Source organism: Calidris pugnax, unplaced genomic scaffold (assembly GCF_001431845.1).
Source record: "Calidris pugnax isolate Ruff unplaced genomic scaffold, ASM143184v1 scaffold13, whole genome shotgun sequence".
In the NCBI taxonomy this organism is placed as follows: Eukaryota; Metazoa; Chordata; class Aves; order Charadriiformes; family Scolopacidae; genus Calidris; species Calidris pugnax.
Genome location: NW_015090810.1, coordinates 8,768,326 through 8,782,807, shown reverse-complemented (window position 1 = coordinate 8,782,807; position 14,482 = coordinate 8,768,326). Strand labels below are relative to the sequence as shown.

Here is a 14,482-nt window from a genome sequence, read left to right as displayed (position 1 = left end):
TGCATGCTGAGAATAGATAGGAAGTATAGCAAGAGAGAAAATAATGAGCTCTTCAGCAACCTGAAAAGGGAAAGAATACAGTGGAAATGTAGTGCAATTACTAACATTGAGGGTAATAGTAACACATAATGATAAAATTCAACAGTTTGAGGTGCAAAATAAGAACAAAACTAGCAAGGGATAAGAGGTATTACAATAAATCATTGTAAACATACACATTGTTAAAGGAAGAGCAAAAAAAGAGTTGGTCCACAGGTTATGCTAAGAAGACTGAAGTATTCTAGGTCTATTTTTTTGCTTCAGTCTTCCTTAAATGTCAAATGATGTCCAGTAGCAAATGGAATTCACACTAGTAACAAAGGACAGCAAAATGCAGGCTACTGAATACTGAAACAATAGTTTGGAGAGTAATTGGGTAAGTGAGGTGCTTTCAGATAAGTTTAGCCTGATAAAACTTATCCATAGGAAACTGGAAGATCTAATCTTAAAATGGTTACCCTTAAAAAGTTTAGGAGGACTGGTGGAATTGGAGAATTCATGAAATGAGCACAGTTTCTGCTTTCTCAAAGGGGAATAAGAGGAACCTCTAGAGCTGTGACACTTCAGTCCCAAGAGCAACAGAATTGTTGAGGTTGTAAAGGACTTCTTGAGATCACCTCATCCGTCCTTGTCCCTGCTCAAACAGGGTCAGCTGCAGCAGCTTGCCCAGGACCATGTCCAGTCAGGTTTTCAGTATCTATGCAAACGGAGACTCCACAACCTCTCTGGGCAACTTTTTCCAGTGTTTGACCACCCTCAGTAAAGAAGTGTTTTCTTGTTTTCAGATAGAATTTTGTGAGTTTTAATTTACGCTTATTGCCTGCTGTCATGTTAAGGGGTGCTACTGACAACAGTCTGGCTCCATCTTCTTAATTCCCTCCCATCAGGTGTTTATAGACATAGGTGAGATTTTCCCCTGAGACTTCTCTTGACCAGGCTGAATAGTCCCAGCTGTCTCAGCCTCTTCTCATGTGAAAGATGCTCCACTCCCTTAAGCTTCTTCATGGTCTTTCACTGGATTCATTACAGTCACTCCATACCTTTCTTATCATGGAATGAGTGATCTAACTTTTATGTATATGGAAAATAACAAAGCAAGAAATAATGGCTGGTCTGAATTTGCTAAGAACAAATTATATCAAACCAAGTCATTTTCTTTTGTGACAGAATAACAAGTTTTGTGGCCATGGAGGAACAGTAGCTGTCATTTGGACTTGCCTCAGGTTTTCATACTTTCTCATGTGCCTTTCTCATTAGCAAAGTAGGGCAGTGTAGCTTGAAATAGACTGCTATTAGATGGGTGAAAATTGCTTGGAAGAACATATGCAAAGAGTAGTTCTTAATGGTTCAACTTTAAACTAGAAGTGTATATTGATGAGAATTCCACATAAATCCATCCTGAATCTAATACTATGCAGTATTTTCATTTCAGAAGTAAAACATTAAATTTCCAAGTGGCATAAGACTTGTAAACACATTGAAGACTAAAGCAGAAATCAGAATGGCATTCATACATATGAGAAATGGTGGACAAAAAAAAGAAATAAGTGATTAGGTAAGGGCATATGGACAGTTCTGCACATTTGGCACGGCCAGCCAACATAGGAATACTGGATGGAAATTAACTGTCTTTTCAGCATTTTTGTTAAGGACTGTCTGTTAAAAGGTTGTAGTACATCACAAGCTGAACATGCTGTGATTCAACAGTGTCATGCTTTGAAAACCAAACATCATGCTAGATTGTATAGCAGGAGATGGCTATTTATACAACACAAAATACAGTTCCTCTTTATCCTCCAGGTAAAGCTCCAGCAGCAGTAGGATCATACCTGGAGTTATCGTCAGTTATGATTTTTTAAGTCACTTTTTTATTTTGCAAGGATAACTTTAAAAATGTTCTCCAGGCACATGGATTTGTTCTAAATTTCAAACGTCCTCCCCAGAGTAGATATGAAAAGCAAAGTGTTCTTAACAGAATAGGAAAGGTTGGTTTCATTTTGACAGGATCAAAAATTCAAAGCATCTCTGTGTCTTCATAAATGCTTAAGGCTGAAACTGTTCCTTTCCATCTGCTAAAGGCTCAGTTTGCATTCTCACACTTTTGTAATGAAATACAAATTTATGACTATTCAGGACAAAATTCTGTTGCAATTAATGTGGAAAATTTTGGCATGCCAGCTCTGTTATCACAGAGTAGTGTTCTAACTTTAGAGCCAAAATTTGGATCCTGCTGAGTTGCCAGAACCTCCTGAGAATGACTGAGAATCCTTAAGTTAGGAACTTCTCTCCTGGCTTTACTTGTTCATGAAACCTAGTCTTTCAGTTTAGACAACAGTAAAACTGGGAAATTTTAATTTCGAAAATATTGTTAATCATAGAACAAACTGTATCTCTAACTAAATAAAATAAACCATGAGGGGAGGTTCATAAGTATTCTTCAGTAATCTGTTAATCAATTAGGCTCTACTGTGACAATTGGGATGATTGCCTATGAATAGGGAGCTTTGAAATCCCTTCCATTTATTATTTCATCAGTTTCAGCAGAAAAATTAGCACACAAACAAGACCTTTTAGAAAAAATATCCCCTTTTACTTCTTCTCCACTTGTAGTCCTGTGTCATTTCAATAACTTAACAACTGGTATGTTGCTGAGGTTAATGTTTTGAGTTAATCTGCTCCTCCAAAGAGCACAGGGCACTTGGGCTTGATTGTGTATCACACAACCTCTCTCATGCTTTCTTTTCTAATACCTTGAATGGAGGATACTGGTAATAGTCTGCTTGATTCTTGTGCAGAAAAGAAAATGACTATTCTGTGAATAGTGAGATCTGATTTATCAGCTCAAACAGCAGAGTAATGGCAGTGAGATCCATATTGTACAGGAGATAGACATCCCCACATAGTCTGTTTGTGGAAAGCCAATATTATTTGAAACTAGCCACTTTTTTTCCATGCCAGAGGGAATACTGAACCTCAGGCTGCCAGGATTGTATTTTTTAGACCAATTAGCAATTTTTCAGGTACAAAGTTCAATCAGCTGCTTCTGCAGAGCGTACTTGATAAGATAGTACTGACAGATAAAGTTAAGGCTTCCACCTGGCAGCTCGCAGTGAAGTGCCATGGAGTGGCACTGACGTGACTCCCAGGAGCGGCGGGTGGCACGCTGCGTAACTAACCTGCCACGTGCTGTGCTGGGAGCTCATGTGGCAACAGGCTGCACGCTGCCTCGGAGCACTGGAACCAAGGTAAAATAGCAGGCAGCTACATGATACGACATTTACCACCTGTCCATTCCAACAGGAACAGTGTCGCTTCAGCTTACAACCGATGCTTAATTTATAAAACCAGATTTATAAAACCTGTAGGTAGATATGTGATGGTTGCTCTATGCTATTGGCTTTATTCTGCTAAAGTGTAATGACATCCCACTGTATTTCAAAACAGGCTGCATAACTTTATTTAACAGACACGCCTTTTCTGACCTTGTCCAAATTCCTTTTATATCTACGCTATTTAAGAGACGCATGACTTCTTTCATTTTTGAAAACCAAATGTCATAATTGTAATGGCATACTATGTGCACACAAGTTTTTAATTCATATCTCACGTTTTCAGTGTTTATCATTTGTGTAATGTATATTCTGTTTATGTAAAATAAATTATCTACCAATGATAAATATATAGCAGCAAGTTAGTACCAGTAGCTAGTTTGAACTTATTCAGGTCTTTAATTGCCTGTATTATTTATAACACAGGTAAGTATGAAAAATAATTTTCAAAGAGATGACATCTTTTATTAAAGTTTTCTGATTTTCAGCTACAGTGCATTGCACTATTACTTATCTTAAAGCATTGTTCATTACTAATTAAAAACATAGTCATTAGTATCACATTTCTTGTCTTCTGACACCTCTTCAAAATCCTGCTTTTAATTTTTGTATATTTATTAAAAAAATAAGTTTCATTGTTTTCAATAAGGAGTGTTTTAAAATCAGTTTAAACTGCCACAAACTGAATGGGCAGCTGGCTTATAACCTTCAGTAGGCTGTAGCTGCAAGTTAGTTGTTATTTTGGATCAGGCTGAGACACTTCAATGCAGTATGTCTCCCTTTCTCACTAAAAAAAAATAAAAGTATGTTATAATCAAGGCTTTATTGTGGCAGTGTCAGGTTTCTAGAGAGGAACATGTTCAAGTTGGATACATGCTCCCAAAATTTTGTCTTTGGAATTCTAATGGTATTGACTATACTTACAGGAAACGTGAAGAGGAAAGTAAGAGAAAAGAAGCCAAGCTGCAGAAAGGGATGCAAAACGTGGAACAAAATAGGTGTCGAGTACAACAGAATCCTGCAAATCGAGAGAAGACAACCAGTGTCCCACAGTTACCTAACAAACAAATTGATACACAGAATAAGAGACCTCTGTCCCTCAATGCTTCCCAAGTTCAGCCAGGGAAAAACAGTAGAGGTTCACCTAAAGCTTGTCACAGCAAAGGGACACCAAAAGAGAGTTGCCTATCAGCAGAGCCTCAGAGTGAAGCTCGTAAAGTCAGGCAAGGTTTGTAATCTTTTTTAATTGTCCTGATTATCCTTTTTATACGTGTCTGGGGGTGTTTTATATATATGACCTGTTTTATTCTTTTATCATTTCTTGTTCTTTTGTTAAGCGATTCATAGAGGACAGAGTTAGATACAGATTCTTTTACTGCTTGTCTTCTGTCAACTTAAGTAGTCAAAAATACCAGTATCTACAGTGTCTCTAAAAACCACAGAATCACAGAATGATATGGGGTTAGAAGGGACTTCTGGAGACCATCTAGTCCAATCCCCCTGCCAGAGCAGGTCCACCTAGAGCAGGTTGCACAGGAATGTGTCCAGGTGGGTTTTGAATGTCTCCAGAGACAGGTTGTTGAGAGTTGTTCTATTGTTTACATTGTTTTGGAGAAAATGAGGTTAAAGATATTTGGCATATCTGTGGGATTCTTGGAGAATGTTAATGGAGAAATTGTAATTCTTGTCTTTAAATAAGGTGAAAATGAGGGTAAAACTGTTCTAAGTGAGATCCCTAGTGTAGAGAGGGAGCTGTTCAGCTAGCTTCATTCTCTGAGACATGGTTCTCCTATGATCTCTCTTTGAAGTCCTCTCACTGAGAACACTCTAGGATATTTTTTGAGAATTGAGACTGTTTTTAGAAATTGTACAATGAAACAGTGTGTTGAAGCTCTTTCTGTTACTTTTCCCGCCCTGCTCCACCTTTTTATTGTATATGTGAATGTATCACCAGTTTATCATCATTTCTTGGCCACTCCTATATTAGTTTTTGCAAGATAAACATTTTAATAATACCTCAATCCGTTCTGACTTCAGCCAGTTACAGGAGCCCATGGCTCAGATCTTTCAAAACTGGTCATATTAAAGCATTGGTTTTATCATTAGAAGCAAACGTTCCCACTGTTTCTTGGAACAAATTTAATGGTTTTGCATTGAGAATGACCTAAAGAAGCAGGTGGTAGGTAGTCTATGGGAAATGTGATACTTGCGTTTGAAAAACCACATTAATATTGAGTTGTCTACACTACTCTTCACAGTAACCTGGGAAATTCAAACCAGCAGCAAATGCTAGCAGTATGGAGCTTTGACTTTTGATTGAAGGCTTCCCTGAAGTTGGAGATCTCCTGAAGTAGCTATGCCAGAATAATTTTTCCATGTTGATAGTTTTAAAATCATACAGGCTATTTCCTGGAGATTTTTTGCTTTTCAATATATCTTTAAAAGCAGAATATAATTTCTGTGAAAGACAGAATTTTTAAATAGAAAATTCTTTGCTATTTTTTATGATCTTTCTTCACGATGAGTGTTGAGCATGAAGAAAACAAAACTCTTTACTCAAGTTGCTTCGGAAAATAACATGATAACGTGTCTACTCCTTCTACAGCGAAATCAATTTACCTTCAGAGCTCATAAAAAAATCCACCCTTGCCCAATCCAAAAAGCCCATGTTTGAAATAAACTGTCATTTTTATATAGGCATTCTTTTTTTGTTATTGGAATGATGCTAGGAAAGTTGGTGCAGTAAGGATCAAATAATGAAGTCCTTTAATCAGTTCTCATTAGATGTTTTAATCAATCCTCTTGTGACCAAAACTTTAATGGACTTCATTGGATGTTTTATTGGAATTAAATATAAATGTAGATCCTGTGGGCTGGCACTTAGAAAGATTTTCAGCAATTACAAATGGATTTTTTACATCTGCTCACAATATATGAAAACTGTCATTTAGTTGGTGGGTCTATTCTGGTCTCTTCTTCACTCAGAAATCCTCTTTCCTATGTATGTTATCTTATCCGCCTTATTTGTAGTAGCAACAGATAAGGGAATTTTTTTGTGCTCTCTACTCTTATTGCTTGGTCTTCCTATCTAAGAAAGTTTATTTCAACCTGAAGAGATGATACAGAATACTTAAATGATGGGGGTTTTTTCTGTTTCCCAATTATCCAATTGTTCAGATTGGGAAGTTTCTTAAAATAAAGTTTAAACAACTTAAATATGTAACAGTGAATGCTTTTTACTTGCTGTATGTACAAACCAGATGGTGGGTTTTGGTGAATTCAGAATGACAAGGCCGTTTTAAAGGGCCGTGTTCTTTTTCCTTGCAACTGTAAAAACTGTTGGGAGACGAAAATAGCAGTGTGACAGTCCTGGAAATTTCATACATTTGAATTGACTGTCAGCCCTATACCGTTTTTATTGATGGCACTGGCAATTTTGTACCTGGCTTCATTAAGAGTGGGATTGTGCCCACAGAAATCTTGGCTTCAAAAGGCACATTTTTTAAATTGTATATTCCCCTGCAGTCATGAGAGAGAGGGAATTTCCTTCTTCATTCTGGGAGATTAAAAAATAATTAATTAAATTAATAATGTATTAAAATAGGTTAAAATAAGAAACTTTTTGTCTGTGCCCCAGAACATACAGGGCTAATTACCTATATGACCACATAAATTAGAGTAACCTCTCAGCCCATACTGACCTATCACCATCATAAATCTCTGCTGGAGACATCATTGAGTTTCTTCTGTATAATCTGTTAACCTGCCATATTCTGTTACTCAGTCAAGGGAGTATCCTATGAAAGTGTTACAGCGATGAAACATGTAGAATGGTTTTACCAGGTTTTGGATAATGTGGAAGATTTTCTGTGATTCCATTATATCAAAGATACTTTTCTTTTTCCCCTCTTACCCACCCTTTAACACTCGGTTTGTTTGTTACATTTCACCCTCTCTGGTCTATTTTTTCACGCCCCTCTTAGTTTCCTAACAAAATAGAAGGTGGATGGTAGATGGAAATTTTCAGTTTTGCACTCCAGTCTGGCTTCCGAGTCATCCTCGTAAGAGTGTTTAGAAGCAGTTATCACACAGGGTTTACTTTCCTACCGTGGGCTTGGAAAAATAGGAAGGACTTCATGATGTCAAGGAAAGTGCTGAGAAGCCAATTGCTCTGGGTTTCCTGGGTCAGTGTGTTACCCTGTCTGTCATCGTGTGCCAGGATGCAGGGTGACTAGAGCAGAAATTTAGCAAATAAGCTTGAAACAGGCAAGGTCTGTTACGGTGTCTTCACTGGAACAAGCAGGTGTGCTCATGGGGCTGCATTCCTGCACCGTGTGCTGAGCTCGTTTCTTTGAAGATGACCAGTATTTTCCGGTAGCTGAAGAAATAGTTTCTTCCTGTGACTCTTTTTTTTAAGGTATCTAACTCAATTGCAATGTGAGAAAGAAATATACTTGTAGAATGGTAAGCAAATGAAGTTTGGGACTGTACTGTTACAGGCAATCATGTCCTCTTCTGATTCTTCCTCTTTGTACTTTTTTTTTATTTTATTTTATTTGTGTAAATTCTTGTGTGCCTTAAATGTAATTGAGCAAACAAATTTGAGATGTAAACTACGTTTTGCTGGATCAGAGCCTGAATGTTGGTTTCCATTTCTCTGTCTAAAGATTCGTTGAGGAAACACATCAAAAGCAAGTCAAGCGGTGTCCACTTCCATTGTGGCAAAGCAAAAGAGGGAACAAAAGCTGAAGTGAAACATCAGGTTGCAGCTGCTCCGGAACCGGATGGAGAAAAGCAGAAAGAGCCCACTGTCGAGGCAACGGGGACATGTGCTCAGAGGAGCAGAAGACATACTTCTGCTTGTAGGACTGCTAGCGTTGGGGGAAAATTAAGAGATCAAAGTCAGTCTTCATCTGGCAACAGGGACCTTTGTGAAGGAACGGCTGTGTTCCTCTGCAACGTCAGTTGTACTGGTGCAGCTGTGAAAAGCTCAAAGCGGTGTGAGGCTTCTTCCAAAGGCAAAAGGCATCAACAGAAATCCAGAAATAAAGAGGTAAACGATGAGCGATGTTCACCAGCTGGCTCTAGTAGACCAGGAAGTGCCAAAACAGTATTTGTAAACACCAGAAATGACAGTGTGCATGCTGGAGAACAAACTAACAAAGTGGGAAATAATGAATTAACAAAAAAGGTCTCCCCTTTATTGTCTGCTGAGGCAGAACCTACCAGAACTGTGCCAAGAAAGCCGGCAGCGTGTTCTGCTCCTGATGACAGTTTGAACTTGGAAAAAACAGGCGTAATTGGATCCAGGAATGCAGATGATCAATTGTGTTCTGTCGCATGGCAAAGTACAAATATTGAACTAATCCCTTTAGAGATTCGAATGCAGATAATAGAAAAAGAAAGAAAAAGGAAAGAGCTGTTTCGGAAGAAGAACTATGCTGCTACGGTCATACAGAGGACATGGAGAAGGTAAGCCCCTGTTTCGGTACCTGGAGAAGAGTGAGATACAAGTAGATGTAAATTAAATTAGGCTTGTTGGCAATGCGCTTTATTTGGTCCATTTGCTTATGACATTGCTAGTGCTAAATCAGGAATTTAATAATCTTTCACCAAACAAGTGGAAGCAAGTTCCAGTCGCCTGAAGTTACATTAGTAAGGTCATAAAAAGTGCAAGGTTTTTAATAATTGGAGAAGTTATTACCCTTCTATTTCAAACACTGGTGTTTCTTTACAGTGCCGATCAACATTTGCCTGAGCCCAGAGTTCATTGCGTCGTGTTCGTTAGTAAACTCGCACATGTAGGGATATAGGGTTTTTTTCAGAAAAAGGGTTTAGTAACCAGTAACCAGATCCTTCACTACCATTTACCCACACACCTGAGATTGTGTCCTGACTTTAACTTGTGTCCTGACCTATTAACTGGAAAACTGAACCAGAAGAGGTTTGGAAGCACAGGTGGAGTTCTTTACCAAAACTTGAAGCTAACTTGAGTAGCTCGATTGAGCAGGAGCAGCTGTACAGAAGGGGCAGACAGGAGAGAGTGAGGTGTCCCAGGGTTTGCTTTCCACAGCATTGTCCTGCTTTCATAGATGCCTGAGTTTCAGCCTCAGAAATACAGTCATTTTTTATGTACGTGCTCCTTAATACTTAATTTCGTACTAAAATTGACAGGAAGAGTATGGAAGCTATAGGTGAAGCATTCAATAGGTACATAATTCTTGCTATTTTTTATTGAAATTTTCTTCAGTTTTTATGTGGATGCAGAAAACTACAAATTGCTGATTTTTACTACTAACTGATCTTTCCAGTTCTCTCACTATTTTAATAGTTTCATATGTGTTTTAATATTTCTTAGCATTCAATCCAAGAAAAAAATAACAAGTTCTTTTGAGAACTCAACTCTTACACCCTGTGGTACAGCTCAGTAGTGATGCAAAAATTGTTTCCCTGACCAACCTGTATCCAAGGGAGCGGGCAGTGGATGGCTGGGAGCATACAGAGGGTAGTAACTTCCTTTATACTAGTGCCTGGGAAACTTGCAAGTTTCCTGCAGCAGAAGAATCGGGCCTTCATGCCCAACTGCCTGCAGAATAAATGCTGAGTCTGGTAGACCTCCCTTCTTCTGGGTCATGCTGGAAGCTTTGGTTTCCTTGCAGAGAAATTCAGAGGAGCTGTTTCCTACCCCGTGCCGTGCCAGGAGCAGAGTCTCCCCAGTCTCCCTGTCTCCCCAGTGCAGGGCAGTGTCAGCATCCAACTGCTCTGCCACAGCGTGGAGCAGAGGGGAGCACTCAGCAGCTGGAGCATCAGGGACTGCTCTCTCTGTCACCACAGCCGGCCTGTGTTCTTCAGCCACCCTGGTAACGTCCTCTGGGCCTCATCAAGCAAGGCCAGGACCAAAAGTTAAGAGAGAACAGTTCTGAATACCTGTTGTAAAAGAGTGACAGGAAAAGATCTTTTTACCAAGTACCACATAGCTCTGAAAAGCTAAATCAGAGGCATGTGGTTGTGCTGCCCACTTTCAGTGGTGCTTCAAGGCTTAGAAAAAAAGCCCTGTTTCTTATTTTGCAAGGTAGAGTGTTGCCTGCGTCCCCTACTGTGCTAAACATCAGGGAACCGAGAGACAAGTATTACCAGCTGCTTGTTTGTGGAGTTTTGAGACCTGGTGTTTCTCCCATTGCTTTTTGTAGTTAATTTATGAAGTCTGAAGAAGTCTTGTCTTTCTCAGAAAGAGCTGGTGCTGCCCATTACTAGGGAGAGGACACCAGACCAGACACCCCACGGTCCAAGCCAGCAATCCGTTTGTTCCTAAACTGAAATGTGGCCATTTAAACATTTGTTTTGGCTCAGCAAATACTTCTGTTGGCTCCGGCTCTTTTACTGATAGGTCTAAATATTTCCAAGCATGAGGTTGGATTTACGGCCTAGTAATATTCCAGGTTATCTCTTCACTGTTGTTGGACTATAAAAGTTGCACTGGCTTTTGTGAGTTCATTCCTATTCCAGGAAAAGTTAAAATTTTGGAACATGGTATTTTTAATTCATTTTTGAGCCTCTTTTTTGGTGAAAATACTGACTTTTTTGTACAGTATCACCTATTTCTGTACTTCTGTCATCTTTGCTCTCTGTTTGCTGTTTATGCATCCAGCTCTGGTGTCCTTAGAAAGACATGGACCAGTTGGAGCAGGTCCAGAGGAGACACTTTTAAACTGACAGAGGGTAGGGTTAGACTGGACATAAGGAGGAAGTTTTTTATGATGAGGGTGGTGAGACACTGGAACAGGTTGTGCAGAGAAGTTGCAGATGCCCCATCATTGGAAGCATTCAAGGTCAGATGGGACAGGGCTTTGACCAACCTGGTCTAGTGGAAGGTGTCCCTGCCCATGGCAAGTGGGTTGGACTAGGATTTGGGTTGGTCTTTAATAGGTCCCTTCCAACCCAAACCACTCTGTGATTCCCTGCCATATTCTACATCCCCACAATGAACTGCAAAGCAAAGCAGCCACTTGTTGTCCCAGTGATCCACCACTTCTGCCATCAGCTTGCTCTGTTGCTTCTAAGTGCTGTGTAAGCAGCTCAGTGCTGGCAGTGTCCTCCTCGGCCTTCTTTTCTAATGGAGACCCCAATTTCTTGTCTTACGTGTTCAGCTCCCTTTAGGTACCAAAAGCTAAAAGTCAGTCAGGAGTAGGTCAGGGGAGTATATCCCTCAGTGCTGCTACTGCTTCTGAAGGCTCTGCCGTTTTCACTTAACACCAAATTAAAATCCTTACAGAGGAGTAGGCACGTGCCATGGCTTTCAGTCAAAGTGTAAAGATGTGTAGGGAGTGCTTGTGCAAATTTCCTCACAAGAACTGGGATCTAAAGCCTTGTATTGAGCTAACTTATCTGTGCAGAAATCTTTGCATTCCGTTTACAGTTTTGACTGTCTAAAGATTTTTGATAGATCTTACTAAACTGTCCACCTGCTGAAATAGCAGCAGTGTGTTACCTCACCAAGAAGTGCGTGCACGCACTTGCAGCACTTCGGATAATTGCGGGGATTAAAGATTGTTTAAAGGACATTTGTTATTTAAACAATTAATAAATAAAAATAAATATCTTTGTTCTGTTTGCAAAACTCATATTTTATAGAACACTAGTAAGGCTCACAAATTCTGCAAGACTGCAGGAGAGATTAGTTTGGCAGTTCCTCCGCTGTCATTCTGTTACGTCTGCAGACAGTTTAGTGTTGCTAGAGCTTTGATGGAGTTCATAAAGTTTGCAGCAATATCCTAATGCATTCATTTCAGTGAATGTTTTGATGCAGAACACAGGACAGGTCCTTGGGCAGCAATGCTGGGGTGAGGGCACTACACGGTTAGGAAGAGCCGCGCTCCCCTCCTGTGTTCTCTCTCCCAGTCCCACCAGTTCTCCTGTCTTTCCCACTTACTTCAAGCTCAATGTGGGTTTTTCATCTGAGTGTTTTGAAACTCACATGGATGATGAGATCTGTGAAATTGGACCAGATTTCCTCCTCCTGATTTTCATGCTATTACTATAGCAATAATGCTTATTTTTAAAAGGAAGAGAGTTCTGCCTCTTCCTTTGAAGCAGAGTTCATATATTTCTCAAAAAAAAAAGAGTATTTTAGGATGTGGATCCCAAGTCAGATGGTGGCACCTGCCTGCCAAGAAGTCGTGGTTAGCATTTCCAGCCAGCTCACCCTAGGCAGCTGTGTGTGCTGACTACTAATATGTCAGTTATTCTGATGCTGTCTCTGAAATACCTGATTTCCCATCCCCAGTACACTGAATGATAGTTCTTAAGCAGGTACTTACCGTGTGGCTGTGGGTCCCACTCACTCTTGTGCTTGTCTTTTGTGTCCAAGCTTGCACTGGTAAATAGCATGTACTTGTAGATACCAATAGAATTATACATCGTTAATGTATAATTCTACATTAGAAACATGTAGAAGTACCTGCTTGAGTTCTGGCGTTTCTCTAAATTAGGATTAAATACATTTGTTTCACTCTGCAGATTTTATAGTCATGATTTACTTCCTGAAAGTTTATCGAGAGCTATGGTGAGCTGCAACACAATGGTACTGGTCTACTTAAGTGTATTAAACTTGCCTTTCCAGGGGAAATGTTTCAATTCCCACAGTCCACAAACTTTATAAATGTAGTCCTCAAAAGTGTACCTGGAGGTGTGTGGCTTGCCAAAGGTTAATTGCTTATCCTGCTCGGTGAGGCTTACAGATCCTGTGTCTGGCTTGCTCTCTCCTGGGGGGCACTGAGGCCTGTGCCATTCTCCAGGGTCTGCAGTGAGTCGACAGAAGCTGGAAATAAGTTAGTTGATGTCACTGTTGCTCTCCTGCTGGAGTCAAGCTGTGGTTTTTTACATATTAATGGTATATGCATAGTTTGACTAGCAGTAGTTTTTAAGATTAGAGCTTCTGTAACAATGCATCTGAATACCCTTGGCCAGCTCTGTCATCCTGCACATGTATCCCACGTTTCTGTTACGTGCAGTAGTTTTGTCGACTATGCGTTGTTTTTAAGCTATTTTGTTGAGACACTCCATCGGATTCATAGAGCATCAAGCTTGGTCCTGTTCTTTTTTCTCACTAGGATCAGAACGATCTGTTACAGGAGAGGTGAATTAAAAACATGTGCACATGCTCTAAAGATAACTGCCATCTCAGTCTCAGAGCCTCACTGTTGCTAAAACTTCTCTGTGTCAGAGCCTTGTTGCTAAAAACTATCAGAAGTTCTCTACAAACATGAACTCACAGCTGGATGCAAAGGTGGAGTGCCTGTGAATGCCTCAGTTCATGTATCAGCAAAGGCTTCTGGCAGGAATTACTGAATTCCAAGAGAATAGCTTAAGCTTCTGCTCAAGTCTAAAACAGTTCCCCAACTGTTTTTCCTGCAGCGGTACTCATGTAACCCATCCTTAGCTCAAGGTCTGGTAGCACGTCACTGTAATTGTGCCCCCCCCTTCACTTTCTCTTCCTCTCTCACCCCCTTGAAAAGTTCTAAGTGACGTGTTATTTAACAAAACCGGATCTTTTTTTTCCTCCTGTCTCTTAATAATGCTCCTGCTCTTGGTTCACACGGCGCTTTGCACCTTGCAGGCAGGATGGACATTTATTGGTAAGATGCCGTTGCTCCCCACATTTGTCACGTACTTTAATGAGCTGTATAAAAGTACATGCCTGAATTCTGAAGCTCCACTAAATTAAGATTAAATACGTTTGTCTCACCCAGCAAATTTCACAAAGGTAATTTACTAAGCTTATTGAAAGTTTAAAGTTATTGGGGCTGCAAGTGAGCATATCATCCCCCTTTGGCATTCTATTGTGCTTTTATGTACTCATTTTCTGTATATGGCTGCTGGTTTGTTTGAATTATGTAGCTCATTGGCTTATAACATATATTCAAACAATTTGTATCTGGTTTGTTGTCTTTTGTTTTAATTTAGATCTTGTTGCAGATGGAGCAACAGAACAAAATCACCTCTTTTCCCCCCTTCCTCATTCCCTTTACTGGAGCAACCAGTAGAAGCCTTTTAGAGTGCTGGAGGGAATGACGATCAATGCGTTTTGACCTGTTACCAAACACTGATAATTAATA

The 14,482-nt window shown here is 39.8% G+C and overlaps 1 protein-coding gene across 2 annotated transcripts in view; it reads left to right on the top strand.

Moving 5' to 3' along the window:
- INVS (inversin) overlaps positions 1-14,482 on the top strand; it is a 93,729-nt gene that overhangs the window by 73,369 nt on the left and 5,878 nt on the right. For both annotated transcript variants that reach the window (XM_014938479.1, XM_014938480.1), the window contains 2 exons: positions 4,295-4,596; positions 8,036-8,840. In XM_014938479.1, coding sequence (XP_014793965.1) covers positions 4,295-4,596; positions 8,036-8,840 — 1,107 coding nt within the window. The remainder of the gene's footprint in view (positions 1-4,294; positions 4,597-8,035; positions 8,841-14,482) is intronic.